This window comes from Mus caroli, unplaced genomic scaffold, assembly GCF_978045245.1.
Source record: "Mus caroli unplaced genomic scaffold, Mus_caroli_1 scaffold_15, whole genome shotgun sequence".
NCBI lineage: Eukaryota > Metazoa > Chordata > Mammalia > Rodentia > Muridae > Mus > Mus caroli.
Window position 1 is genome coordinate 96,437,283 of NW_028227270.1, and position 27,904 is coordinate 96,465,186.

General features: G+C 45.6%; 1 protein-coding gene and 1 long non-coding RNA gene across 9 annotated transcripts in view; one reads left to right on the plus strand and one right to left on the minus strand.

Moving 5' to 3' along the window:
• Ripor2 (RHO family interacting cell polarization regulator 2) overlaps positions 1-27,904 on the minus strand; it is a 223,839-nt gene that overhangs the window by 14,542 nt on the left and 181,393 nt on the right. For 5 of the 7 annotated variants that reach the window (XM_029468441.2, XM_021180185.2, XM_029468439.2 and 2 more), the window contains exons 10-19: positions 24,575-24,700; positions 24,154-24,302; positions 22,752-22,881; positions 21,858-21,983; positions 16,784-17,452; positions 12,302-12,486; positions 8,315-8,483; positions 4,807-4,942; positions 3,101-3,262; positions 824-982 (exon numbers count right to left, since the gene is read on the minus strand). In XM_029468441.2, coding sequence (XP_029324301.1) covers positions 824-982; positions 3,101-3,262; positions 4,807-4,942; positions 8,315-8,483; positions 12,302-12,486; positions 16,784-17,452; positions 21,858-21,983; positions 22,752-22,881; positions 24,154-24,302; positions 24,575-24,700 — 2,011 coding nt within the window. The other 2 variants (XM_021180186.3, XM_021180188.3) reach the window with 2 other exon arrangements.
• Positions 611-27,903, plus strand: LOC147001041 (uncharacterized). 2 transcript variants are annotated; one of them, XR_015045457.1, is made up of 4 exons: positions 611-845; positions 16,772-17,273; positions 25,407-25,485; positions 26,075-27,903. It is a non-coding gene; the product is annotated as an uncharacterized LOC147001041 (long non-coding RNA). The 2 variants fall into 2 exon arrangements; XR_015045458.1 differs by lacking the exons at positions 25,407-25,485; positions 26,075-27,903 and adding an exon at positions 20,537-21,149 and having other exon boundaries at positions 614-845.

Sequence of the window (27,904 nt, forward strand, 5' to 3'; positions counted from 1 at the left end):
GGATCCACACCGGATAAGCCCAGTGTCATGCCTATACCGTGAGGTTCTGCATCTGTAAGTCAGAGTCTCCCTGTCCCACTCTTCTGTGCCAGGCAGACCAGCTACAAGGCTTTCTCCAGAGCTCCTGTGTCCCACGGCGGACAGAACTGTCACCTCTTTATGATGCCAAACAAAATCCACACTGCAGCAGGATTTAATGCTAACCTGGATCTGAACCCGACAAGTTGCTGCTGTGTGGTGCTATACCAGATACTACCTGGTTTCAGAGAGCACTTCCCATTCCCCCTGCTCCTTCAGGCCCTCGCCAGTGCCTGCTGCATCCCTAAAGTATAGTCAGATACAATGTGTACAGCCTTCAAAGGGCCATGTTACAGGGTGGACTGAGCTTACCATACCCCTACCACCTCTGCCTTTCTTGAACGGATAACCTCAGACTTTCTTTTCTCATTTCCCTTCCTGCTGTCTCACGTGAGCCTTCATTTGAAGTCCATTTCTGTCTATTCCGAATGGGAATTCTACCACAAAACACAGCATCAAACAGCACAGCAAACAAGTTGAGAAAGGAAGGAAAGCCCTGAGATTTCCATTCCCTTGCCAGTTTCCTGTTCACAGTGAACTCCTGCTGGGGAACAGTGTGCTTAGTGAGCTCCAGCTCCAACACCAGGAAGTTTACTGAAGTTAAAAGCCCACAGAAGTCATTAAAAAGGCAAGCCTCAGCTCAGCAGTGGAGGACGACCTTCACTAACGACCCGGACGGACGAGGAAGACCCAAGCTGACCCAGGCTGAGACACTAGTGCAACAGGACGGGAGACCACAGCCTACCTTGCCTGGTTAGCTGGCCCAGGTAAGTCTCCAGGTCACTCACACCATGGCTGGTGAAGAAGCTGTAGTACTGGAAGACAGTGATGACTTCCGACGAGAGGCTGGAGGAAAGGAGAGGTTCAGCTCGGTCCAGGATTTGGGACACCAGGGTTCTAAACACTGGAAAGGAAGAGACAAGGTGGCTTAAGAAACAAGGCCATTCATTCACTCCTTCATTCATTCACTCATCCATTCATTCATCTTTTTGCATGCTATTCATGATGAATGTGATAACCACTACACTTGTGGAAGCAGATGTGAATATCATAGAACTTATATATTCATTTGTTTATCACCATACTAATAATATTCATTAGCCTTTTATTATGGCACTTATGTACATTCATCTTTAACATAGTACTTGTGTTCATGCACTCACTTAAACTTTTTATTATTTATTCATTTTCATGTGTATGGGTGTCTCACCTGCATATATGTATATCCATGTAACCTGTGTGTGCCTGATGCCCAAGAAGGCTACAAGAGGGAATTGGATCCCCTCGGACTGGAGTTACAGACAGTTGTGAGCTGTCATGTGAGTACTGGGAACTGAACTCAGGAAGAGCAGCCAGTGATTTTTAACTGCTGAGCCATCACGCCAGAGGGCATTCACCTTTTATTTTGGTACTTGTATTCATTCATTCACTCACCTTTTATCACCCTTTCCTTGTGGTACTGACACTCATTAATTCATGTTTATCACAGAAGTATAAGGTACAGCACTGAAAGTGAGTTAACCTGCGCAGTGTACAGCTAGACAGTGTCACTGTTTCCCACACTCACATGATAGCATCTAAGTCAGGAAGTGAAAGATGAGCAACATCCTTCCAGGAGTTCTCGGGGTCTTTCCTGTTGGTAGCCACTCAGCCTCTCAACAGGGAACAAATAACCTCAAGTCCATTTTCGTGTTGTTTTTGAGGCACAGCATCACGCAGTCCACGTGGATGTCCAGTGTGCCATACACCCAAGGCTGGCCTTAGACTCCTGATTGATAGGTCTTTACCACGCCCCCTTCATAACCCAAGCTTTATCTCTGGCATAAGCTAGCTTTTCCTGTTCTTGAACTTTTGTGTCAACAGAATGTACAGCATGCGCTTCCTATGTCTGGTTTATTTTACTCAACACAGTCTCTGCGGAGTCGCCCTTTGCCCATGGCATTTTAGTTGTCACCGAATTCTGTCTGTTGTGTCTCGGGCTGTGAATCTTCTTATGCATGTCTTACACAGACAGGAGTACATTTCTCTTTGTGTATTTACGAGTAGAATTGCTGGCTCACGTTGTAGGCATAGACTAGGATTCCATCTTCAAAAGTCACTGTACTGTCTGACATCCTCTCATTGGAGGTACATTCAGGAAAAAGCCCCCTGTACCCCTGAGTTCGCACATCTATGAATGTAAGCAACTGCAGGCCAAGAACCCAAGGAAAAGCACATCTATACTGAACATGTAAATGCTGCCACTCCCCAGGCAATATAATGCAGCAACCATTTACTTGGTGTTTGTCTAGCCAAGCCTTCTAAGTGGTCTGGGGTACGGAGGAGGAAGTGTGGAGCTTGTATACAAACCCATGCTTGGTGTAAGCAAGGGATGTAAGTAAGCAAACAGACTCAGCCATGCATGGCAGGCTCCGGCACTGTTCACCCACAGACACCGAGGGACAACTGTACAAACAATACAGACATGAAGTACTTGTGGACTGACTGGGAAATTTCTCTCATGGGCTCAGATGTTATCTAGTCCTCAGCCAGTGGTCCTGTTTGGGAGGCTGTGGACACATCGGAACTCGGGGGTTAACTGGCTGACATAGGCCATGGGGTGAGCAATTGGGGTTAACACTCGGCTCACTTCTGTTTTCTGTGTGCTATCTCTGATGTGACCAGCCACATGCTCCCAGCATCTTGCACCAACCTGCTTCAGCTGCCATGCCTTCCCTGACAGGATGGGCAGTACCTCCTGAGATGTGAGCCAAAGTCTACCCCTCCTTTAGAAGCCGTTTCTGTCAGGCAGTTTGCCACAGCCGAGTGGGAGGTGGGGGATGATGGATACAGTACTTTAAAAGACATGACCGCTGGTATTCTCCATGCTCAACATCTTTTTTGTAGTCAAGCTGGCTATCCCATCTTTCCCCTGGAGAGCGTGTAATTCTCTTTTGAGGCTGGCCTCATCCCCCCGCCGCCGCCCCCCCCCCCCCCCCCCCCCCGGGGCTGCAGGAGGACAGCCTCTCACAGCGGTATGTACCTGGCTCTGCCAGTCCTGGATAGTCTTTGTTGATGCTTCTGGCGAAGCTGGCCTCCAGCTGCTTGATTAGGTGGGCAGCGGAGCTGTGGTAGACCCCACTGGGGCTGCAGCATTTGGTCCAGAAGGCCAGCAAGGAGAGCTTTTTGTGAAATTCTGGTATGGCTGGAAGAGAAGAGGGATGTTAATGAAGAGAGGATGATGGCGACCTGGGTCTGGTGGTAAGGTGTCCCAGGGACATTAGAGCCTGTCTTTTGTGTTTTTAAAAACCTTTACTTTGTTTTATTTTTAACATTATTTTCATTCATTCATTCATTCATTAGCTAAGACTAGGTCTCATGTAACCCAGTTTATCCTCAAACAAAGGGATAACCTTGAATTCCTAATCTTCTTGTCTATCCACCCCCCACCCCAGGCAAATTTCCCTTCTTTCCTTTTTTTTTTCATTGTGTGTGTGTGTGTGTGTGTGTGGTACTGGGGATTGATCCTAGGATCTCAGGAATGCACTACCACTGAGTTACATCTCTAGCCTTCTTTTTACTATTGATTTTGAAATATGTCTTGCCTAGGGTAACCTTGATCTCACTCTATAGCACAGGCTGACCTTGAAGTGGTCATCCTTCTGTCTCAGTGTCCTGAGTAGATGAGATTAGATATGCCCCCACAGCCACTAGGACTGTGCTTTTCTATCGGAACTACTACAGTCTTTGTGGATTGGTAGGTGGTCCAGAGAAAAAAAACCCTCCTCCCTGGAGCAAAGAGAACTCAGTGAATACTCAGCTGTTTGTTCTCAAAGACAAGGCACAGCTGCTCAGCCTTGGGGAGACCACACTAAACTCCTGTGACTTTATAGCAAAAAAGCCATACAGAATAAGCCCTCGGAGGGGCCGGAACACGGCAGGGTTTGCTGGAAGAGCCTTTCCTCTGCCCTGTGGCTCCCAGGTCAGTCCAAGCAAACAGCACGGGCAGGTGGCTCATGCTCACAATCACACTTGTGGGTGCCTGTGATTAGGACGAGGCTGTAGTAGAGCATGGGACACAACTCATTTGCAGCCCGAATGTCTGCCATTTCTCCCACCTTTTAGTTACCTGCCAAAGTCACTGCTCTTAGCAGGAATAGAAAAGAGAGGCAGAAATGCATCGGGAGAACTTCAGGGTGAGTTTAGGCTCAGTTACAGATTACCCAGAAGTCTCTTTTTCCATTTATATCTGATGTGAAAAAGACAAACCCTTGCCTTTATGAGAGTCCAGTGGCCAGATCACAAAAAGTCATGGGTATCTACTCCATGGCCTGTTCTGCTGTGAAGCTGAAGAATGGCTCAATTGGTAAAATGTTTGCCTTGAAAGCACAAGGACCCGGGTTTGAACACTGGGACCCACAGTTAAAAAGCTGGTTAGATAGTGCTGTAACCTCAGTGCTGGGGAGGGGTGAGAGAGAAACAAGAGGATCCTGGGGCTTGCTGGCCAGCTAGCCTAGTGAGCTTCAGGCTAGTGAGAGATCCTGTTTCAAAAACCAAGGTAGATGGCTACTAAGGAATGAGGTCTGATCTTTGCACACATTGAACCGTCCCCAAAGTTCTGCACCAGACACATGCTTGGAGCCAGACTGAGGCTGGAGTATACTCAGCTGCCTCGCCACTGAGTTCCAGTGAGCATGCGTGCTCGGGCGTGCTTTGGTTCCAGGGATGGCCTGCAGGTGGCAGGCTTACCTTCCACCACAGAGGTGATGTTCCCGAGGTTCTCGTCACTCACAGCTGCCAGCTTCTGCATCACAAGGACCTGCCTCGACAGCTTCTCCAAGAGACTTCTTGCCACAAAGGGAGTTTTGCTAGAGAAGACGATTTGCTGACAATACAAATTAAAGCCCTTTTAATGACGACGAGGGCAGTGACCTTCCCCTCTGCACCCTTCCCGAAGAGGTTGCAGAGGCAGAGCTCTGCTGCACTTTTAGTCCAGCCTGTCAGCGTTCCTCAGGTCAGAAAATCACACCTGGTTTTGTTACTTTCAAGCTTTTCACATATGTTTATGTTCTGGAGATTTCTCACTGGCAGAGCTTCAATTTATTGTGAATTTTCCATTTTCTTCTCTCTCTTCTCCTTTCTTCTCCCCCGCCTCTCTTTTTCTTTCAGACAGGGTCTACCATGTGCTTCAGACTGGCCTGAAACTATTTAGCTCACTCTGCCCTCAAACTCATAACTCCCCTGCCTTAGCTTCCCAAATGCGTGCTATAAACTCCACACTCAGCCCTGTCCTTCGTTCTATGTAAAGTTCCATCTCCTTGAAGATAGCAGAGGGCATTTAGGCTGTGACCTAGGGATGAGCAGTATAGGATTTGTTTTTATGAGTGCTTGGGTTTTTCACTGCGTGGTTTAATTTCCCTGTTTCCAGGCTGAAAGTTAAGAGGATATTATATGGTCATTCTTGTGGTTAGAGCTATCCCAGTGTAATCCAAGACTGCTGCCAGTATTCCTGGTGCCGTTCTGAGCCCTATACACGTGCTAGTTCACACATGTCTCATGGTGACCTGATGAGCTGAGTCCTATGTTGTTGACAGGAAACACTTTGTGACTGAGGCACACCCCAGGGTAAATAACTGGCCCAGTGCCACAGAAACAGAGATTGGCTTCACTTGTGTGCAGGGGGCAAGGAAAAGGAGCTCTCAGACAGGAAAGGACCTAAGCAACTCGTTGCTCCAAGGCTCTGCTCCTTCTGTGACCCTTGGGAACCTGCCCAGGTTACCTGGTAGGCAGGGATGGCAGGTGTGACCCCTGGGTGATAATGACACTGCCATGCCACGCTGTCTAGACCACTCAAACCCTAAAGATAAATGGAATTCTCAAACTCCAAAGTCTAACAAGTACCCAAGTGTGGTGGTGTATGCCCGTAGTCCCAAAACTCGGGAAGTAGAGGCAGGAAGATCAGGTCAAGGCCAGCCTCAGCTCCACAGTTAAGTTCTAAACCAGCTTGGGCTACAAAATAAAAATCAAAACAAAGTAAAAGTATCAATTACACACTGATGTCTTTCCTGTGAGCAGGCACAGTGGACACAAACCTTGTTTCTAAAGTAGAAGTACAGTGAGCTCACAGAATGCCGGTTATTTATTTATTTATTTATTTTAACTTCCTGCAATTATATATACCAAGTGGTAGGAAACACTAGGATTGTAGGGTGATAACAAGTGGGAAGTGGGTTTATAATTCTCACTCCTTCAGCCTATATCTTTTCTCCATAAGATTACCCATAGTGCCAGGCATGGTGGCGCACACCTTTAATCCCAGCACTCCGGAGGCAGAGGCAGGTGGATTTCTGAGTTCGAGGCCTGCCTGGTCTACAGAGTGAGTTCCAGGACAGCCAGGGCTATACAGAGAAACCCTGTCCCCCCCCCCCCAAAAAAAAACAAACAAACAAACAAACAAAAAAACCAAAAAACAAAAAAAGGAAAGATTACCTATAAAATTGTTTTTCCTAGAACAGATCTGCTCCACAAGAAAGTTGGACTGTCCCTCATGGCCCTGCTAGAGGAGCAGCATCCTGACTGACTGATTTCCCCGCTCCATGGAAGACACCTCTCATAGGTCTTACAAGAAAGCTATTTACCTCTCAGAGGCTGGCGGTTTTCCTAGCACATTATCAGAGTCAGAGAAGATAATTAGAGACCTAAAAGGGTTTTACTCAGGTGACTGTAAGCAGTGAATAGCTGGAAGGAAACAAAAATCCTTTCTTTCTTGGCTTGATACAGCATCTGCTTCTGTAGCCCAGGCTGGCCTCTCAGACGTGTAGTAGCGATCCTCTTATCTTAGCCTTGCCAGTACTGGGACTGTAGGCATGAGCACCACATCTGGGTCCATTTGCTCAGCAGGGAAAACTGCGTGCGAGAGGCTGCTCGAGGATAATCTGGCTATAGCAGAAATACTCAACAGCTCTGCACATAGACAGGGCTCAGGTCTGGCCAGAGGCAAGGATTTTGACAGCCAGCCCATTTCCCACAGCACCTCCATGCCTCAGTTTTCCCATCAGGTGGTTCCTTTCTTTGAGGCAATGTCTTGCTATGTAGTCCAGGCTTTGTCTTGAACTCTGGATCCTCCTATGTCTATCTGCCCAGTCCTGGGCTTATACGTGTGTTCCACTATGCTCAGAAAGCTATTTGCTTGCTGGAGAAAGTCATCTTCTTCTATGTTTTCTATAACTGTGTGCCTAATGCTGTCCAGCCCCTGGGAAGCCCAGCCCTGGACCCTCCCTCTGTTCTCTCCCTGCCTCCTGGGTTTTGGCTGGCACAGGGACACCCTTCCTCTTCTCACCGCAGCCTGTCTCAGGGGCCGATTTCTGTAAAGCTGCGATTACAACTTGTGTGTTCCTTCCTGCTTCATGTACACTCAAGCCATCTGGGAACAGATCACAGCAGGGAGAGAAGACAAGCAGCCAGGCAAGGAAGAAGCACTTAAGTCCAGGCCTCTGGGAAAGTGCCCCATTCGGGACAGCTGAGAACTTTCCTGCCTGTGAAAGGCCTTCTACACTTTTGCTTCTGGGGCTACTTGTACACCTCAGGTGGTAAACAGATTTACCCATGGTGTTCCAGTGTGAGCACTGAGTGGTGAGGGGATAGATAACCTGGAGGAATGATCTTTCCCGTTGCTCTTTAAAATTACTAGTCCAAGCCGGCCTGCAACCCTGGCTCTTGGGAGGTAGAGCAGGAGGGTCAAGAGTTCAAGACTAGCCTCAGCTATACAGTGGGTTCGAGAAACAGTTTGGCTTGCATAAGACCCTGTTTTAAACAGAAGAAACTTTCTCACTTACCATTTGGGGAGCCATAATCTGCTTCTGTTAGTACATTGCTGTTAGTGCAACATGTGGTGGGACATGAACTAGACATCCCATACTATCTATCTAGTTAACACTGTTCTCCAGCTCTGCCTATGGATGGCACCTTCGTCTTCCTCTGTTGAATCCCTCTCCTTTACTGCCTGGTGCTTTGGATGTGAACACTGACCATCCTCTGCCTGGTACCCCCATAGTCTGCACATCTAGGTTTAACTTGAAATTGAAAACCCAGGCTTAAGAAAGGTTTAGATGGACATCAAGGTTTTGACTTGGTTCAAATCAAAACAGCCGCATGCTCTTACTTCTGAACTCTCATTTCCTTGGCAAAGCTAAAACACACACTATGCACACCTTTCTGTCACGTCAGCGCCCCACCTCCCCCACGTTACACATCCTACCTGGATGAGCTGGGTGCAGTATTGTAGATGTTTGACTATGGTGATGTCCAGGCTCTCATTTCCTGTGGTGAGCGGGAGTGGGCTTCCTGCCACACTGGTCCCTACACCTGTGTCTTCAGTCAGAGCTTCGCTAAGGTGACCCCTGGCTTCCGGGTGAACTGACCTGTAACTGAAACAGGAAGGTAGGTGAAACACGAGCTCTTTTTTTTCTGTGCACAAACCACAGGCCAAGTTTAACGTGGTCCCCACTGAAATCTGTCCTTCCCTGGTTTGCTCTCAAAAGCAGGGATACCTTTCTAAATAACTTATTTCAGCTCAGTTGCCAATTTGCCTAAGTATCAAAAGACCAGGCAAACAAAGGCTGCTGTTTGCCTTCTGAGCACAATGAGCTCTTTGTGAAGTAGCTTCCCTGAGAAGGCTTTGAACTGTGCCCTCATTCTGCACCTGCTGTGCTTGCCCACCCTGTGGGCAGGGGTTCTGCCAGCTTCCCTGGGAATCAACAGTCCTGTTTGTGGGCTTCTATGAGTGATCCCATTAAAGAGTAATCTCGAAGGCTGGCTCAGCGGGTAAGAGCACTGACTGCTCTCCTGAAGGTTCCGAGTTCAAATCCCAGCAACCACATGGTGGCTCACAACCACCCTTAATGAGATCTAACGCCCTCTTCTGGTGTGTCTGAAGTCAGCTACAGTGTACTTATGTATAATAATAAAAGTAAATTAAAAAAAAAAAGTAATCTCGCAGGCCTTGCCATGGCCTCATACCAACTGCTACTCTAAGACAAGGGGAAAAAAAGCTGCAGAGGGCTGCTGCTGGGTGACAGTGCTGTGACAGGCAGACACCAGGAGGGGAGTGTGGCTGTGCACCTCTCGGCTCTGTCCTGTTTCTCCTGCTCTCTTTAAACCTACTGTCACATTGTCTGAAATTACCCACTGTCACACTGTGAAGTCATACCATCACGGACACTCACATTATAAAGTTTCATTATAAAGTGTTATCTAATTTTCTTTCTTCCCTTCTCTTTCTGAGACATGGCCCTGAGTTGCCTCGGCCCCACCTTCTAAGTGCTGGGATTACAGCTGGATTTCACTATGGCCAGTTTATTCTTTTTCCAATTGACATATATTTTGTTATATTTTATGTTTTCAAGTTTACAAATAAGTCTTTTATTTATTTGGGTTATTTGATTATTGTATGATCTGGGTACATAGATTTTTAAAAATGAATTTCTTTTCTTATTTATTTATTTATTTATTTATTTATTTATTTATTTTTGTGACATGGTTTCCTTGTGTATCTCTGGCTGTCCTGGAACTTGCACTGTAGTCCGGGCTGGCCTCTACCACACAGAAATCAGCCTGCCTCTGCCTTCTGAGTGACAGCAGCATGTGCCACCACTACCCAGTGAATTCCTTTCTTTTTAAATATAAACTTCATTATAAGAGCCTTGTAAATTAAACCATTATACACCAAAATTAACCAGACCTAAAGTCTATCTATCTCAATGAAGTAGAATAGGAATCCAGGTGCTGTGGGCTTTACACACAATGCAACTATTGTTTACTATTGAATGCATTTTTGTATGCACCTATCCATCACCCAAACTGAAAAATCCGTAAGAGAGGTAGAACTACAAACACCTACTGCCTTATCTGTTATAGCAAAGGACTGGCACCAAACTAGTTGACCATCAGTAGATGAATGGGCCATAAAAATAGCATATGTTATATACATATATGCATATTTCAACTCTGAAGAAAGATATAATCACAATATTTGCAGAAAAATGGATGGACTTAGACAATGAATATATAATACTAAGCAAGTTCATACAGTCTCAGAAAGAAAAGAAACTCACATGATCTTCATATGCAGAACCTAGCCAATAATATATACATAGATATAAGGAAGGACCGGGTACAGGTGATGGACACAGCTTTGAAAGAGGACACAAAGCCAATGGCTTTTCTAGCTCCGAAAGTGACATTCTTGAATGTCAATGAAATAATCTGTCATGACTGAAGGGATGAAACCGCCACACTGTATCTGTCTTTTCAATGTATTCAATGTTTACATCATGATGTTGTAGTCATTATAAGATGTTCTAATAGTCAAAAGAGTAGAATATTCTCCATTCAAGAAAAATAGTAAAAATAGAATTTGGGGGAAAAGGAACTTTTTGGTTGTTTGTTTTTTGAGACAGATTCTCTCTGTGTTCCCCTGACTGTCCTGGAACACACTCTGTAGACTAGGTTGGCCTTGAACTCACTGAGATCTGTCTGCCTCTGCCCCTTGAGTGCAGGAATTAAGGCAAATGCCTCCACTGCATAGCTGTCACTTATTTTTATACTTTAGAATTATTTGGCATGCCTCTTCTATACGTTAATTCTGCTGAAATAAAAAAAAAACCTACTTATTATCATTTTGTGTTTGTGAGAGAGGGGCGCATGTGCACCTGGAGGTCAGAGGACATCTCTGTCCAGTTAGATCTCCCCTTCCACATTTGGGTGCCAGGGATCCAATTTAGGCTGCCATACATAGAATGTATAAAAGAGGTGATATTTTATAGCAAAAGCTAACATGTGTATGGAAAAGTTTAAGAGAAGAAATATTTTGCAAATTCAGCCAAGCCAAAAGAATCTCAATATAGCATGCAGAACTAACTATACATTAAATATTATATTTTCTACACTTCATTTCTTTTTACAGTTTGTTCAAGGAATATATTTTTGTCCTCATGCTTTTGTTTACACGCATGCACACGCACACACGCACACACATACTGTAAACTTGGTCTTACTTTGGAAAAGGAACCCTCTCCAGCAACAATAATAGCAGCCAACCCAAAAACAATAGCCCTTCACTGCTGGTTCTATAAGGCTGGACAGGCAAGTTTGCTGTGATCTGAAAACCTTCATATGTCACTTCTGTTGTAGCAAAGGTGTTTGTTTCCTAGAAGGCGGGCACTTGCCATCAAGCTTCTTTTGTTTCATTTGAAATCACAAAGTGGGCTCAGGATCTGGCTCTAAAAACGATGGCTTGGCTGGGCAGTGGTGGCGCACTCCTTTAGTTCCAGCACTTGGGAGGCGGAGGCAGGCAGATTTCTGAGTTTGAGGCCAGGCTGGTCTACAAAGTGAGTTCTAGGACAGCCAGGGCTACACAGAGAAACTCTGTCTCGGAAGGAAAAAAACCAAACAAACAAAAATACAAAAAAACAAAAACAAAAACAAAAAACCCAAAAAAGAACGTTGGCTTGGCTGCAAGAGACACCATATGGAGAAGGTGACACATTTTTCTACCAGGAGAGACATAGGTCAAAAGGAGTGCCAAGCCTCCATCTTACATTATAGGGAAACATAAGCTTGGCTTTGGGATGTGCACCAATGATTTCAGCCTCATGCAGAGATGAGTTGTAATGAAAGAGGGAAGGATGCTGGGAAAACAGAGCTCAGCAAACTGAGGGCTTTGGAAGAACAGAAATTACACAGCAGGGACAGGGTGTCAAAGTCCGGCCACCTGCCGTGTAGACTCTTCACCCCACCCCACACATGCCTGTGTACACGAATCACACAGATGCTTCTCGGAAACAAGAGATGTTGGTGTTCCCTACATAACCTCCAATAGGTCACAGATAATTAGAAGCTGTACTTAACCATTAAAAGGAAGTGCGTATCAAGTCATCCGCAGGTGTGCTCAACCTTTTGACATTTTTGGCTCAATATTGCACCCTACAAAGTCCATGCCCAAGAACCATGCAATCTTGATACCAACAAACCCCACACAGCATGCTGTAGTGTCTTAAGTAAGTTTATGATTTGGTGTTGGGCAGCACTCATGGCTGTCTTGGGCCATATGTGGTTGGACAGGACAGCAAGGACTGCACCCTCTTGCAGATGTGCACTGGGCCAGCCCTGCCAGTAGCAAAGGGTGACCGCACCAACTGTGATGGGGGTGGGCAGGAACACAAGCACACGCTGCCTTCACACTTACCTACTCTTCTCAGTCTCAGTATCTGAAAACACGGAGTCTGCGCCTCCTCCAACGTGGCAGACGTCATCGCCATCCTCTTCCTCTTCGTCAAAGTCAGAGGTGTTGAGGAAATCAAAGCTTTCTAAAGCACTCTCAACCGTCAGACTTAGGCTGGAAGACCTGCTGCGGCTGCCAGCCGGCTTGCACTGCAAAGGCAGAAGGTACCAAGGAGACCAATCAACACACCAGGGGCACTGGCAGGACTCATGGCACCCGTGGGAAACGTGACACTTTCTTACAGTTTTCCAAGGCTTTATTTTTCATTGGCGTTTAGTTTTCATCTTGAGACAAAAGAATTACAACCACAGAAACAATGGCACAACATTTGTGAATTGTTCTAACAGAATTGAGAAGGAAGGATAGAAGATGCAGGACTGAAGGTTAAGTCGGTCACTGGGGGGGGGGGGGGATCACTGAGAGTCACTGAGTATCACTGGGGGTTTTGGCAGACTGACAGATCTACCTCTGTTTGAAGTTGCATTACTATAAAAAAATGACATCCTGAAATGACTATAAAACAACTTTAAAAAAAAATGACAACCTGAAAGTCTTGGGAAACAGAAGTGACATGTTCCTTTGGTGTAGAGCTCACCACCAAATCAAACAGAATGAGCAAGCTGGGTACCACAGCACTTAGCAGCCCCAGGCATGCAGGAGGTTGAGCTGAGAGCTCCATTTGATCTCATGCATTCAAGACCAGCCTAGTGAATATAATATAATATATTCTTAGAAAAAAATTCTTCTTCAAACCAACCCAGCAGACAAATTTTAAAAGCCACGGAGTCACTGCTGACTCTTAACCAGAACCAGTCTCTGCTACCAAGTGACAAAGTGCCATGCCTGGAGCTCTCTGTCTAAAGTAGGCCCTAAAGAATTGACAAAAATGAATTCCAGAAAAGGAAACTGCTCAAATACATCTGCCCTAGGCTGCTTTGGCAGGGAGCCCTGCATCACCATGTTCCATTCAAGGATGCTTCTTTTTCTGAGCACGGAGAGGCAAATGGGTGACTTGGGCATGATGGGACCATGATCCTGATTGCTCTGGAGGTGAAAGGCACAAGTCCCATCACCCCTCCGGGCAAGCCCTGGAATTATGGGGACAAGTTCCTTCTACAGCAGGTTCCAGGACAGAAGCCAACACAGAAGCCTGCTATGTGGCTGCTATGCCAGTGGCTTTAGCCTGGAGAAAGAAAAGCATATCCACATATTCAAGAGGACGTGAGGTAGGTTGAACAGGACACATCTTACAAAGAAGACACACTGCGTGTCCTCTGTCTGGCTAGGAGGATCCCCTTGCAGATTCTTAGCACAAGGTAGGAAGGGCCTTGCGGGGATCTGTCCCAGACACTTGGGATGACACAGAAGCACATGGGAAAATGTCCTTCAGTCTTTTAGATCACGGTTGTCTCATTCACCCTCTGTGATCTCCATCCGGGAAGCAGCATCATTGAGTCTCTGATCCTTAAGATGTTTAGCATCCTAGGAATGCGAAGGAGGAAGAAAAAGAGAGAGCTGTGTCTGGCGAAAGCCACTTGCCCCAGACCTAGCTGCCAATTGATGCTGGTGATCATCGTCAGGGAGAAAAGGGAAACTGGTGCTTATTAGGCCTGTCTTTTGAGTCTCCTTTCTTTTCTTTTTTAAAAATATTATTTACTTATTGTAATTATATAACAATACTGTAGCTGTCTTCAGACACAACAGAAGAGGGCATCCCATCCCATTACTGATTTTGTTGTTGTTGTTTTATTGTTTTTTTTTCGAGACAGGGTTTCTCTGTGTAGCCCTGGCTGTCCTGGAACTCACTCTGTAGACCAGGCTGGCCTCGAACTCAGAAATCTGACTGCCTCTGCTTCCCGAGTGCTGGTATCTCTCTCTCTCTCTCTCTCTCTCTCTCTCTCTCTCTCTATATATATATATATATATATATATATATATATATATATATATATATATATATATATATATATATTTTAACAGATGATTGTGAGCCACCATGTGGTTGCTGGGAATTGAACTCAGAACCTCTGGAAGAGTAGTCAGTGTTCCTAACCACTGAACCGTCTCTCCAGCCCTTAAGTCTCCTTTCTTAAGTCAGCCCTCTGTGTAAGAAGATCTTGTACACAGCTCAGTGATGACTTCAAAAACTGGTCACAGCAAAAAGACAAGTGGTTGAGGATTTCACTAGAATGGTGTTGGGATAGTACTGGACAAGGGCAAGCTGAGCCAGAAAAGATTCTGGGATCACCAAGGTTTTACAAGATGGATGGATAATGAGCTCAAAGTATCCTAATGAGCTGAGCTCCTAATCAGTACCTTAGACTGGGTTGGACCCTTACCCCTCGGAATGAAGACTAAACCCAATCACTGCCTTTTCTCAGGGCACCTTCTTTAGAAGGGTCAAGTGTGTGCTTCAGCTTTTTGAGATGAACACCTTTTGATTGACAGGGGGTCAATCATGCAGATGAGATGCACAACGGAGTGCCATCCAAGTGTTCTCCATGTTTGGGCTCTAGGTGTATATTTTTGGGCTGTGTACTACAGAGAGCAGATTCACAGCGCCCTCTCCTGCTTCTCAGAGGTTCTCTTTAGAACGGAACTCTGGTGAAGCCAGAGGGCATAGAGTGTCAGAGACATAATTCATCATTTCCTCAGACACAAACCTTGTCTGTAGCTAGGTCAGTATGAGCAAACGGAGAGAAAGGAGATGGTCAGAAAGTCTTGAGAGTATAGCTCCAGATGTCACTGCAAAGGCCACAGACAACCATCTTACAAAGGGACAAGGGGCCTCTTATGGACTGGCTCTCAGTTGCTGAAGGTAAGTGACCAAATACTTAGAGCAGGGACACAAAGGTCAATGGCCCTGTCATCTTGTCTCCCCATGCTGCATTTAAGAAGAGTTTCTACCTGTATGTCAGGTATAGACAGCTGCATTCTGATGTAGCCATGGTGACACCGTCATTATGATATCCTCCTTGAGTGGGCATTAACTCTCCCTCCTGCCTTTACACCTACGCCTTATCTGGCCACCAGGGACAGAGGAAACTGTCTTTGTTGGATTTTTTTTCTTTTTGGTTCCCTGACTTCTAGTACATGAGCAAAGGTGAGTTGTTGCTGATTGTTTTGAGGTCTCAAAAGTTTGCTGACTTAGGTTAAATTCACAAGGAGCTACCCTTAGCTGGTGGCATGGTGAGAAGAGAGGATGACTCCTCACCTTGGGGCTAACTTCCCCAGTTTCCATGGTACCCACAGAAAGATCCTAACCAGTAGCATCTTTGAGACCATGATGAACAAATACCAGTATTTCACATTTAGACTTCATACGTGTCTGGAGATTCTGGGGTCGGGTTGGGGATATGTATGTACTACATGAAGAAATACATGCATGTGGTGTGTGTGTGTGCGTCTGTGTGTGTGTGTGTGTGTGTGTGTGTGACACACAAGGCAGAGGTCAACCTCTAGTGTTGCTTTTTGAAGTTCCAACTTGTTTTGAGTCAGGGTCTTTGCCTGGCATGGAACTCACTGAGTTGACCAGACTGGCTGGCTAGCAAACTACAGGAGTCCACTGGCTTCTGGAATTTCTGGCATTTCAAGCCATGCCTGGCTTTTTCTATGTGGGTTCTGGAGGCTGAACTCAGGTCCTCCTGGTTTTATGGTAAACTCTTCCCAGTTGGGGTGCAGGGCCATACTGACATAAGGCTTTCCTTGAGGCTCTGATGTATGAAGAAGGAATATAGTTTCCTTGTCTAAAAGCAGGAAGCACTTGGCAGGGCCAGCAATGGCCTGGGCCTTGAGGGAGCTGGAGCTTCAGATCCTGAGACTCCAACGCTTCCCTACTAAAGGATTATGGGTATCAGTCCTAAGGCCGCTTGCTGTGTGCTCAGCCTGTGACTCACTTGACATATCCTGTGTTCCCTTCATGCAACATTGCTTGGTTAGCTTCCTGCTGACTTTGCCTCATTGTATTAGAGTTTTCCTCTAACTCTGTTCCATTTTTTTTTCCCTCTGAAAATTGTATATGAGATGCTGTGCTTCTTTAAAAATGTACTTGGCATAAGACACAGCTTGTGTGAGACCTCTTGACCTCAACTTTTCCTACCTTCTTTATCTTATCATCCCCCAGGTCCTTCCTCTCGGGAACCTGTCACTAAAGCATGACTAACGGTCAGATCACTAGGCCACTGAGCCATCACCCTATTCCTAGATCCTCTTTTTAGAGTTTATAAACCAACTCCTAATCCATTTAGCTAAGCTGATTTATTGTCAGAAAAATAAAAATTGATAGATATAACTGGAATTAAAATATTACCTCCACTTACGTAGCAGGTATACACTGGTCCTGTGACAGGACAAGATTTGTTATCTTAAATGCAATGTTGGTTTAGGATGCATTTTTCCAAACTAAATCAGATTTTGGTTTTTTTTTTTCTCCAGAAAGGTACTTACTTTGAGAACATCATCCAAGTGAGTGACTTCTTGGTTCAGATCCTGGAACTCTTTGTACTGCTTCTTGTGTGGGTCTAATGCAAGGAAGAGTCCATTGAAGGCATCTTCCAGGCTGCCATCCAGAAAGGACCGGCCAGCCTCAGACTCGCTACCAACAGAGCCTTCAAAGAAAAGCTTGTCAGTAGTGATGGGCCCCTCAGCCGAAGTGAGCCTCTTCACCAGTTGCTTTGTGATGTTTCCTTCAAAAGTGTCCAGCTCCACGGGCTTGAGCTCAGAGGCCTCATCTGATTCCTGCAGGAGAGCCTCGGCCACACCATTCTCCAGAAACAGGCTCTCGGTACCAGACCTTGTAGCCACACCCGGCTTCCCGGGCTCTACCGTATCACTCTTTGGGTGGGACTTGGGCTCATGGTCCTCACCCAAAGAATTGCTGGAAGACGCTGAGCTGCTGTCCTCAGTGCCCTCATTTTGTGAGGACAGGCTGCTGTGGGTAAGCTCTGCGGGGGTGATGGTAATCTCTGGATGGGTTGAGTGTGAACTGGAGGGGGAGGTGGCTGAGCTGGAGGTGAAGACACAGTCTCCATCCTGCAGGTCACTGAAGCTGAGGGACAGTGGCCTTTTCTCCTCTGCCGCCTTTCCACTCTCAAAGATGTCATCTGGCAGATTTGACTGTGGAGAAAGATAGGACATGATACATTTGGCATGGTTCATCTCTAGTCAAGAGGGGAGGCAATTAAGACGAAAATGCTTTAATGTTACCAATTTATTTGATATGTGTGTGTATGCAGGCAAAGGGAAAACAAGCCATTAAAAATGGTTTCCATTGTTGGACCTAGGTGAAAGGTCACAGTGCTATTCTTAGGTTTGACATTTTTCCCATGCACTTTGAGGATGAGTGGGGACGCTCGCTGCTTGTTTTTATGAATTCCAGGATCTCACAGTACTTGGCAGCCATCATTAAGAATAACACTACCCATCTTTTTCTTTATTATTATTTTTGTGTGTGTACAGTGTGTGTGTGTGTGTGTGTGTATCTTAAAAGACTTTGGAATCCCATGTTCTTTTGCTCCAAGGATATTTGTTTGGCTTCAGTTCACAACAATTATCTTTTGAAAAATATCTATTGACAAAGTTTGGACTTTTGAAATTCGTTTAGCTTCTGTGGAAATAAAAGAAAGACACTGAAGGGTGGGACATCTGTTCCATAGAAGGCAAGCCCTGGGGGGAGGGGAGGAGGAGGTGGAGGTGGAGGTGGAAGGTGTGGTGGGGTCTAAGTCTCTAAGTCGAAGTCTCTGGAAATACAGCTCTCTGTCAAGTAAGGCCTGCCTCTGGTTGACTTTGTGCTTCAGGAAGCTCTGAAGAGAGACAAGCAGGCAACTGAGCTAGGGCGATACCTCAGTGGGTAGACAGTCTGCCCAGCATGTGTGAGCCCCTGGGTTTAATGCTCACACAGGAAGAGATTTCCAGATAATTAAGACAACCAGTTTGCTCTCATGAGCAGAGCAACTTCAAAGCAAGCACCCCTTGCACTGTCTTTCTTCAGGCTGGTGTGTCCAAACTTTTGACACCATTGTATGACATTGTCATCTACAAACTTTACAAAATTCATATCTTGAACTTCCCAGCTGAGTCTTTAAAATTGCAAAAAAAAAATCTGATGATGCCTTAACTAAGTTTACAGTTTCATGTTGTGTTGTGTTTATAAGTATGTTGCCTATAGACAAGGCTTTCTAGGTCTTTGAAATTAGCCTCTTAGAAACTGTTTTTTTTTTTCTTGGTATATTCCAGGTTGAAATTGTAAGTTTTATTTTATTGTGTTTTGTTTGTGTCTGTATGGATGGGGATAAACGTGGGTGTGGAGGTCAGAGGACAACCCTGGGTACTGGTCACTGTCTTCTACTTTGTTTGAGCTATGGTCTCTAGTTCATCACTGAGCATGGCAGGATAGCTGACAATGTGAGCTTTTCATAATTCTTCTGCCTCAGTCCCCCATCTCACTACAGAAACACCATTGGGATTACAAACATGTGCACCACCATGTCCAGCTTTCTGTGAGTTCTGGATAACCAAGCTTAGTCTCTCATGCTTGCATGACAAGTGCTCTGTGTGTCTGTGTCTGTCTGTCTGTCTGTGCTTGTGTGTATGCTAAGGTATTCGTGTGGAGGTTAAGGGACACCAGTGACTGATCTAAGGTGGCTAGGCTTGTGGTGGAAGCACTTTTACCCACTGAGCCACCTCCTTGGTCCTCCATATCGGACTTTTGAAGAACAGCCATTCCTCTGTGTCCTTTGATTCTAAACATTGCAGAGTCAACCAACCTCAGATGGGAAATCCTTGGAACACATACAGACTTTTTCCTTGCCATTATCCACTATGGCAGAATAACTATCTCCTCATCAGTTACCCTGTGTTAGAATTCATACGTTAGCTCATAAGGAGATGATTAAGTACAGGGGATGTGGGGTATATATAGGGTCCATTCAATCATGGCGCCATTTGATATAAGGGGCTTGATCCTCTGGGGATTTGGGTATCTGATTGGGTCCCAGCATCAATTCCCTATAGACACTAAAGGATACATGGTAAGTGTTAAGCTAATGCCTGTTTTGATTATATATAAAAATCAAGAGTTTTCACAACCATGGTAGAAATGGCCCCCATGAACAATCCCAGCAAGTGAATAGAGGGAAGCCGAAGGACAGAGGCTGCTTTCTGCTGAGCTCTCCCAGGCTACAGGCTCCTGGACACTTCCTCCTCTCCAGTCTGAGTTCCTCCCTCAACTTTCACATTCGGTTATACCCTTACACCCCGAGTAAAGATAAATGGGAAAGTTTGGGGAGCTGATGGTCAAAGGATCGGAGTACTAACTGTTGGGCCATCTCTGAACAACCCTTAGGCCCTTTACGGAAGGCACAAGTTCCTCAGAAGGGCCTGTGTAGTCTCGCCTGTATACACCTCTTGGCTGCATCAGGGGTGGAGCTGCTGACTGTACAGAGGGCTGGGTGGCCAGGGTCAATTCGCACTTAAGTGACAAATACTAAGTTGTACTACGTTCAGATGCCCTGCTCACAGTCTATGAAGAATGCACACCTGTGAAGGGAGATTTGCATACAGCCAAATGTTCCAACAGAGCTGTGTGTGCAAATCTACCTGGCTAGGTGATGGATGACCTTGCAAACTTTCCACACTGTTTGGAAAAAAATTCACTACCCTGTGTAACAGCAAAACCATTCCACTGGCTCCCCAAGATTGCTTACCTCCTTTCTCTCAAAACAGTCGGCTTTTATGGCACCAATCACAGAGATGTAACCTCTCTTTGAAGCTTAAACTACAAACAGTCACAGTCTCACAACACCTTGCACTTTGGCCTTCAGGTATCGTAATCATCAGGGACAGAGGCATAGAAGTCCTTACCCCTTGACTAGGTTGATTTTTACCTTGGTTCACAAAGGATGTATTTGGAAGTATGCCATGAGACCAAGGTCCTAGCAAGTGAAAAGACGGTTCTAGAACCCTGCCATGGAGATTGGTGAGGTAGAGGACAGGAGGAGGAGTTCTGAAAAGAATGTGGGGTATTTGCAGAGCCGTGGAACATACAGAAAGGGTGGAGTGGAAAGGGAGAAGTGGGCCTGGTGCAATGGGCTTTGAGCAAATGGGAATGGCTACCCGGAGGGCCTTTATGTTTTCCCAAATACTACAGGAAGTGATCCAGTGTTTTCTAATCTTGTTTAAATTATGCTGTTCAACTTCTAGCGATTGATTCTCCATGATGGCTGATCTTCAATGTCAACTTGAGTAAACTAGAATCACTGTGGAAACATTTGCCTATGAGGACATTGGCAGAGAGGTTTAATTGAGGTGAGAAGACCCACCCTGAACGTGGGTGGCAGCATTCCACAGGACAGGGCTCAGACTGAATAAGAGGAGGGAGGGAGTTGAGCGCCCGGGTTCACCTGTTTCTGGACTGCTAACACTCGCTGATCAGCTGTGTCAGAGGCTCACCACCCTGCCTTCCCCGATGTGGCCTCCTTAAATTGACTCTTGTCAGGTATTTCGTCACAAGTGGCAAGTAACATCAGCATTCCTGTAGCCCTCCAAGGTATACCATGTGAGCGTGGATAGCCATCAAATCCACAAATGGTTACTTGTACAAGTGTATCAGACTATTGGGTTTTGGTATTATTTTTATTTTAACACATTGTTCCATACATTCTTCCTATTTTCCCCAGAAAGTCCATGAGTATTTTCGTTGTCCTTTTTACCTTCATGAATGACATACAATTATTGTTGTTATTAATGTATTAGCCAGAACTTCTTTACTCTCCTCTCAAGATAATTAAAGGTGACATTTATTTTTCAGACGAAGAGCAGAGGATCCCTCATATGTATGTGTACTTGTCTGTGTATTCTCTTAAATATAATATGTAATTCATAAAAATAGGTTGCCTAGGACATTTCTATGAATTCCAGGGCTTCTTTTACTAGAGCAGGGCAGAATGGACAAAAAGAAGCAGCTATGGCAACGACGTTGGCTCAAATCCTTCTGAGTTGCTGAGTGCTGGCTTTTGCAAGTCTGAGGTCAGTGGTAAACTGAAAGCACCATCTTTCCTTTCTGTTTTCTTTGTTCCCATAGGAGCTCAGCCCCCGGAGCTAACATAGAGTGGAGGATGACCTTGAACTCCCTGTCCCCTTGCCTCAACTTCCGGAGTACAAGGTTATAGGTGTACCAGCACATCTGGTTCAGGTGGTGCTGAGTTTAGAATCCAGGCCTCAAGCACTCTACCAAACTGAGCTATATCCCCAGCCCCAATACAATTGTTTAAAAACAATTGTTTGTTTTTAAGAGTGAAAATCTTGTTACCACAGAGAAAAAAAAATCACAGCATAAACCCAGGAATTGTTGGCAAAGGAGGGCAAAAGAAGTTGCATGCAAGACCATGCTTCCCACCCCAAGGACAGGACAGTTCTCATAACCCAGCAAGCAAGACAGACAGGCAAGACACAAGAGACATGCTGGGCTGCATGCACAGGCTCCCTGGTGTCAAGCACCTCACTCCAGGCGGCCCACACTCACATAGAATTCTAGCAGGGCCTTGGGGTTCAGGCTGAGGGAAGGCAGGTCACCGACAGAGTGGTTGTGGTGCAACGTGGCAAAGAAAGTGTCTCGCAAGGCACTCAAGACAGACAGCCGCAACCATCTCTTCAGAAGTCAGGGCGAGAAGGGCAAGTTAGTGGAAAGAAGCAGGTTAATGGGTTCCCCTTGGTAGTTAGCAGGGCTCCACAGGGTCAAGCAGGCTTCATTCAAATACACTCGAAAAGATTCATGTCGTAGAATGCTCGGAAAACCTACGTGCCGTTTCCCATCTTTCCAAAAGTGAAGTCAAGTGGGGGAAGAGTCAGGCAGAGGAAGTCAGCCCTGTTCTCAGAGGGCCCAAGTGTCTCAGAACGTGGCATCCTTAGACACCACACTATTAGGGTGATCTCTAGGCTTCAGTTCTTTCCATGTGTTTATGAGTGTGGTATGCATGCAGGTGCAGATATGTAAGTGCATGTGCATATGCATAGGCGAGGAATCCATCAGGACTCTTTCAATTATTCTCCCATCTTATTCACTGAGGCAGGTTCCCTCATTCAAACCCAGAGCTCTATGATATGGCTAGTGTCACAGAGGCAGGTTCTCTCAATCAAACCCAGAGCTCTATGCCTTACAAGGTAGCCCGCTCTAGAGATTCCCATCTGAGCCGTACCAGGCTTGAGTCACAGGTTGGCCAGCACACCCACCCAGCGCTTACGAGTGTTTTGTTGATCCAAATTCTAGCCCTCAAGCTTGCATAGCAAGCAAGCACTTTAACTGCAGAGCCATCACCCCTGTTCTTGAAAGTCTCGGATGTGGGTGATACACAACTTCAAATTCTACTGGAACATCCCAGTGTTATCATTTTTATGCCAGAAATCACACTGAACTTACAAAGAAGGACTGGTCTTTGAAGGTAGGTGTTTCTGGGGTGCCCTGGCTGTACATGGACATCCTTCGCTGGAGAGCAGTTGTCTTGTTCCCAGGGCCCGACGATGGGGTTGTGTCCTCCACGTCAAAGGGACTGTAGGACAATAGGTACTTAGGTCAGCATATCTATTAAAATCACCTGTCATCCTAGAATGGGGAAATATGGTCTCTCATTATGACAGTATCGACTTAGTCCAGTGAGAATGGGCTACTTTGGACCAGCCTGGGTTATCAGAAAATAAACAAATGTGCAGCAGAAGACTGACTCTGGACCTGCTGTGGGGCCACAAAGAAGCTTTGGGTGTGTCTGTTTCCCCAAGAGTGTTAAGAGACACGAGTGGATTAGCTGCTGGATGTTGGGAGAACCTGTAAACACTCCTCAGAACTTCGTCTGGATGGACTCTAGGCAGGTAAGTGACTAGCAGACTGTCATTCAGCACTAAGGAAAACACAGTCGCTGGGGTTTCAGATGGACTGGTTGCTGCTCACTGACATCCCATCACCCATCGGGGACAGTGACCTTTGGCATGTTCATGAACCACCATAGATTGTGAGCCCAGAAAAAGCCAGACACGGGGTGATGTTTCTGTGACAGAACAGCGGCGCCTTGGCTGTCGCCACAGCTGACTTTGATTTGTAAGGGAGCCTTCCAACACAAATAGCAACATGGCGTGTTCACTCACAAGCCAAGGGCTGTGTCTTTTTCATCAGGTGACTTTTAAAAAGAAGATAAGAATCGTGTGTGTGTGTGTGTAGGGGGTTACAGTGTGCATGTAAAGCTCACAGGACAACCACTGGTCTCAGTCTTCCTCTTGAATCTTGTCTGAGATGGTGTTTCTTGTTCACTGCTGTGTCTAGCAGGCTAGCTGGCTTCATGTGATTCTCCTGTCACACTGCAGGAGTTCCGGGCTTACAGACGTATGCGACTGAGTCTGGCTTTACATGGGTTGTAGAGATCTAAACTCAGCTCCTCACACTTGTGGGGCAAGCGGTATCACAAAGCTATCTCCCCAGGCCCTATTTTATTTTACTTTTGGAGACAGGTCTCCTATGACTCAGGCTGGTCCAACATTTGCTATGAAACTGAGGTTAGCCTTAAAATTCTGGCCCACCTGCTTCCACCTCCCACATGCTGGGGTTACAGACATGTGCCCCCACACCAGGTTATAATAAAACGTTTAAAAGTAGGCAGTGGAAAAGGAGAGATACCTAGGCATGCTACCTGGTGAGCTTAAATGATTCTGAGTGAGCAGTTCAGGTGTGACCACTGCCCCACGCTGACACTGTGGTTCCAGCACTAGCCCGGAACAACACTAGCCATCGGCCCTTGCCTTTCCATGATGAACTTGAAAAACAAGGAACTTACTACCAGGTGATTTCCAGGTTCAGTTTGATGGTACCAAGGTCATTGATGTCAACAGCCACCACCTGGGGTCGGGCTGCAAACAGCTCTTTGGTCTCGCAGGTCACACTGCCTACCAGGATGTGAGTCGCCAGTCCTTTGAGTTCTGTGACCTGGTAGAGAAAGTGAGGGGAGAAAAAAAGGAATGTCTTATCTTCCTTTGTTTCTTAGTCAGTTGATTCCTTATTCTAGAAATACATCTGTCAGTTGTTTTTTAAATGTTACTTCGTTATAGTTACCTTGTCTCCGGGCTCTGAGAGCATCTCAACTAAAAGAAGCTTTGCTCACAAAGAGGCCTATGGGATGGAGGGTCCTCACCAAGGGATCATCGGGCCAGGACACCAGGAAGGAAGGAAAGACAACAAAAAGCAGGGACACACTGTACCTTGATCGAAATGAACCCAACTATGAGGGGCAGGAAGACGGTTTCTTCTCCATCCCAGCTCTGTTTACCATTCACTTCTATTTTGCCCTTCAGTTTCCACCTCTGCCGACCATACTTCATGAAAATCTGGGGTGAAGACATTAGGGAGCCTCCTGTTTCACCAGACTCCACCTTCCCTCCCAATTGCCCAGATCCAAGAGCCAGGAATCTGGCCCACACTCTTCATTCCCCTGCCCATCCAGTCTGGGTTCTCAGTGGAGCGCATGAGGAGTGTAGAGGAGTTTAATTTGTTGACTTGAAACAGAGTCTCACTATATAGCACTGGTTTACCCTGGAACTCACTAAATAGACCTGGCTGGTTTCCAACTCACAGCACTCTACCTGCCTCTGCCTCCTGAGTGCTAGTATTCAAGCTGTGTTGTAACAAATCTGGACCAGTTAAGGAGTGCATTCTGGTTCTCTAGCTGAGGGTGTGGATGTTTCTTTAGTAAAAGGTTAGAGCAGGGGCTGGATCATTGGCTCAGAGGCCAAGAGCATTTGCTGCTCTTGTGGAGGACTGAGGGTTGGTTCTCAGGACCCACATTATGGCTTATAGCCACTTTAATTCCAGTTCCAGGGAGATCCAACACCCTCTTCCGTCTTCTTCAGGCATCTCTCTCTCTCTCTCTCTCACACACACACACACACACACACACGGTGTAAAGACATACATGAAGGTAAGCACTCTCAAATACAAAATAAATCTACATAGGTATTTTCAATGGCGGTCATAGCTCTGTGTCAATCTGTCCACTCACATAAAACTTGTCTTTTTTTTCCCCCCCTACATCAGTCCATCAGCCATCGGAACTGGAGCTCTGCTGACCCCAGCTCCGTTAGAGAAGAATAAAGACCTGTCTCTGGTGATGCTGGTAAGGGTCGGAACCTTCCAGACTCTGGGCAGAGGAGGGCAGTTGGTGTGAATGGCCTCAGAGCCTCTGCCAGGAGAGGAAATTATTACATGCATGCTCTTTTGAAGAAGGAAGAGACAAATGGCCTTTTGATTTTGAGAAAGTTTTGGTTATTTTGTTTCTGAGACAGGGTCAGGATGTCATAAATAATAATCCCTTCAGATCTGAGCTACAGTGCACTTTATGAGTACATTTTTTTTTTTACAAAGAAAACTCTATAATCAGGTGTTCGTTATGTCCAACCTTTGAGTACAAGCAGATGACACTGTCATACAGAAAGTTCACACTCAAGAACTGTGCAATTGAGTGACCCAAAATTTTCACATACACAAAAACATCTAATGTGTGAAGCTTTTAATTTTGTGTCAGGCCACATTTATATTCTTGGCTGCATGCAGTCCCCTGGCTGACATGTCATTACCCCTTGCCTAAGATCCATAAAACCCCTTGCCTTAGCCCAGTTGTGACTTCCTTAGTCCTAGTCTTTGGAACAGATAAACACACCAAGGAGCAGTATCTAATAAACCTGCATTTATCTGCTTTTAACTAGGTCTAACCTGACCTGTATTTGTGTCCTCAAGAGAGAGAATAACTAACTAAGAGGCAATGATAAAGGTTGTAGGTGTTAAGAATTGTCTGGGTCTCCATCCAGTGGAAAAAAAGACAGCATGTTCAACAAATGGTGCTGGCACAACTGGCGGTTATCATGTAGAAGAATGCGAATTGATCCATTCTTATCTCCTTGTACAATGCTCAAGTCTAAGTGGATCAAAGAACTCCACATAAAACCAGAGACACTGAAATTTATAGAGGAGAAAGTGGAGAAAAGCCTCAAAGATATGGGCACTGGGGAAAAATTCCTAAACAGAACAGCAATGGCTTGTGCTGTAAGATCAAGAATTGACAAATGGGACCTCATGAAATTGCAAAGCTTCTGTAAGGCAAAAGACACTGTCAATAAGACAAAAAGGTCACCAACAGATTGGGAAAGGATTTTTACCAATACTAAATCTGATAGGGGACTAATATCCAATATATACAAAGAGCTCAAGAAGCTGGACTCCAGAAATTCAAATAACCCCATTAAAAATGGGGTACAAGAGGCAGGCGGATTTCTGAGTTCGAGGCTAGCCTGGTCTACAAAGTGAATTCCAGGACAGCCAGGGCTATACAGAGAAACCCTGCTCGAAAAACCAAAAAAAAAAAAAGGAGGTACAGAGCTAAACAAAGAATTCTCAAGTGAGGAATACCGAAGGGCTGAGAAGCACCTGAAAAAATGTTCAACATCCTTAATCATTAGGGAAATGCAAATCAAAACAACCTTGACATTCCACCTCACTCCAGTCAGAATGGCTAAGATCAAAAATTCAGGTGACAGCAGATGATGGCGAGGATGTGGAGAAAGAGGAACACTCCTCCATTGTTGGTGGGATTGCAAGCTGGTACAACCACTCTGGAAATCAGTCTGGCAGTTCCTCAGAAAATTGGACATAGTACTACCGGAAGATCCAGCAATACCTCTCCTGGGTATATACCTAGAAGATGTTCCAACTGGTAAGAAGGACACATGCTCCACTATGTTCATAGCAGCCTTATTTATAATAGCCAGAAGCTGGAAAGAACCCAGATGTCCCTCAACAGAGGAATGGATATAGAAAATGTGGTACATTTACACAATGGAGTACTTACTCAGCTATTAAAAACAATGAATTTATGAAATTCTTGGGCAAATGGATGTATCTGGAGGATATCATCCTTAGTGAGGTAACCCAATCACAAAAGAAGTCACTTGATATGCACTCACTGATAAGTGGATATTAGCCCAGAAACTTAGAATACCTAAGATACATTTGCAAAACACAAGAAAATCAAGAAGGAAGACCAAAGTGTGGATACTTCATTCCTCCTTAGAATAGGGAACAAAACACCCATGGAAAGAGTTACAGAGACAAAGTTTGGAGCTGAGACAAAAGGATGGACCACCTAGAGACTACCATATCCAGGGATCCATCCCATAATCAGCCTCCAAACGCTGACATCATTGCATACACTAGCAAGATTTTCTGAAAGGACCCTGATATAGCTGTCTCTTGTGAGGCTATGCCAGTGCCTGGCAAATACAGAAGTGGATGCTCACAGTCATCTATAGGATGGAACACATGGCCCCCAATGGAGGAGCTAGAGAAAGTTCCCAAGGAGCTGAAGGAGTCTGCAACCCTATAGGTGGAACAACAATATGAACTAACCAGTACCCCCAGAGCTCGTGTCTCTAGCTGCATATGTAGCAGAAGATGGCCTAGTTGGCCATCATTGGGAAGAGAGGCCAATAGGTCTTGCAAACTTTATATGCCCCAGTGCAGGGGAATGCCAGGGCCAAGAA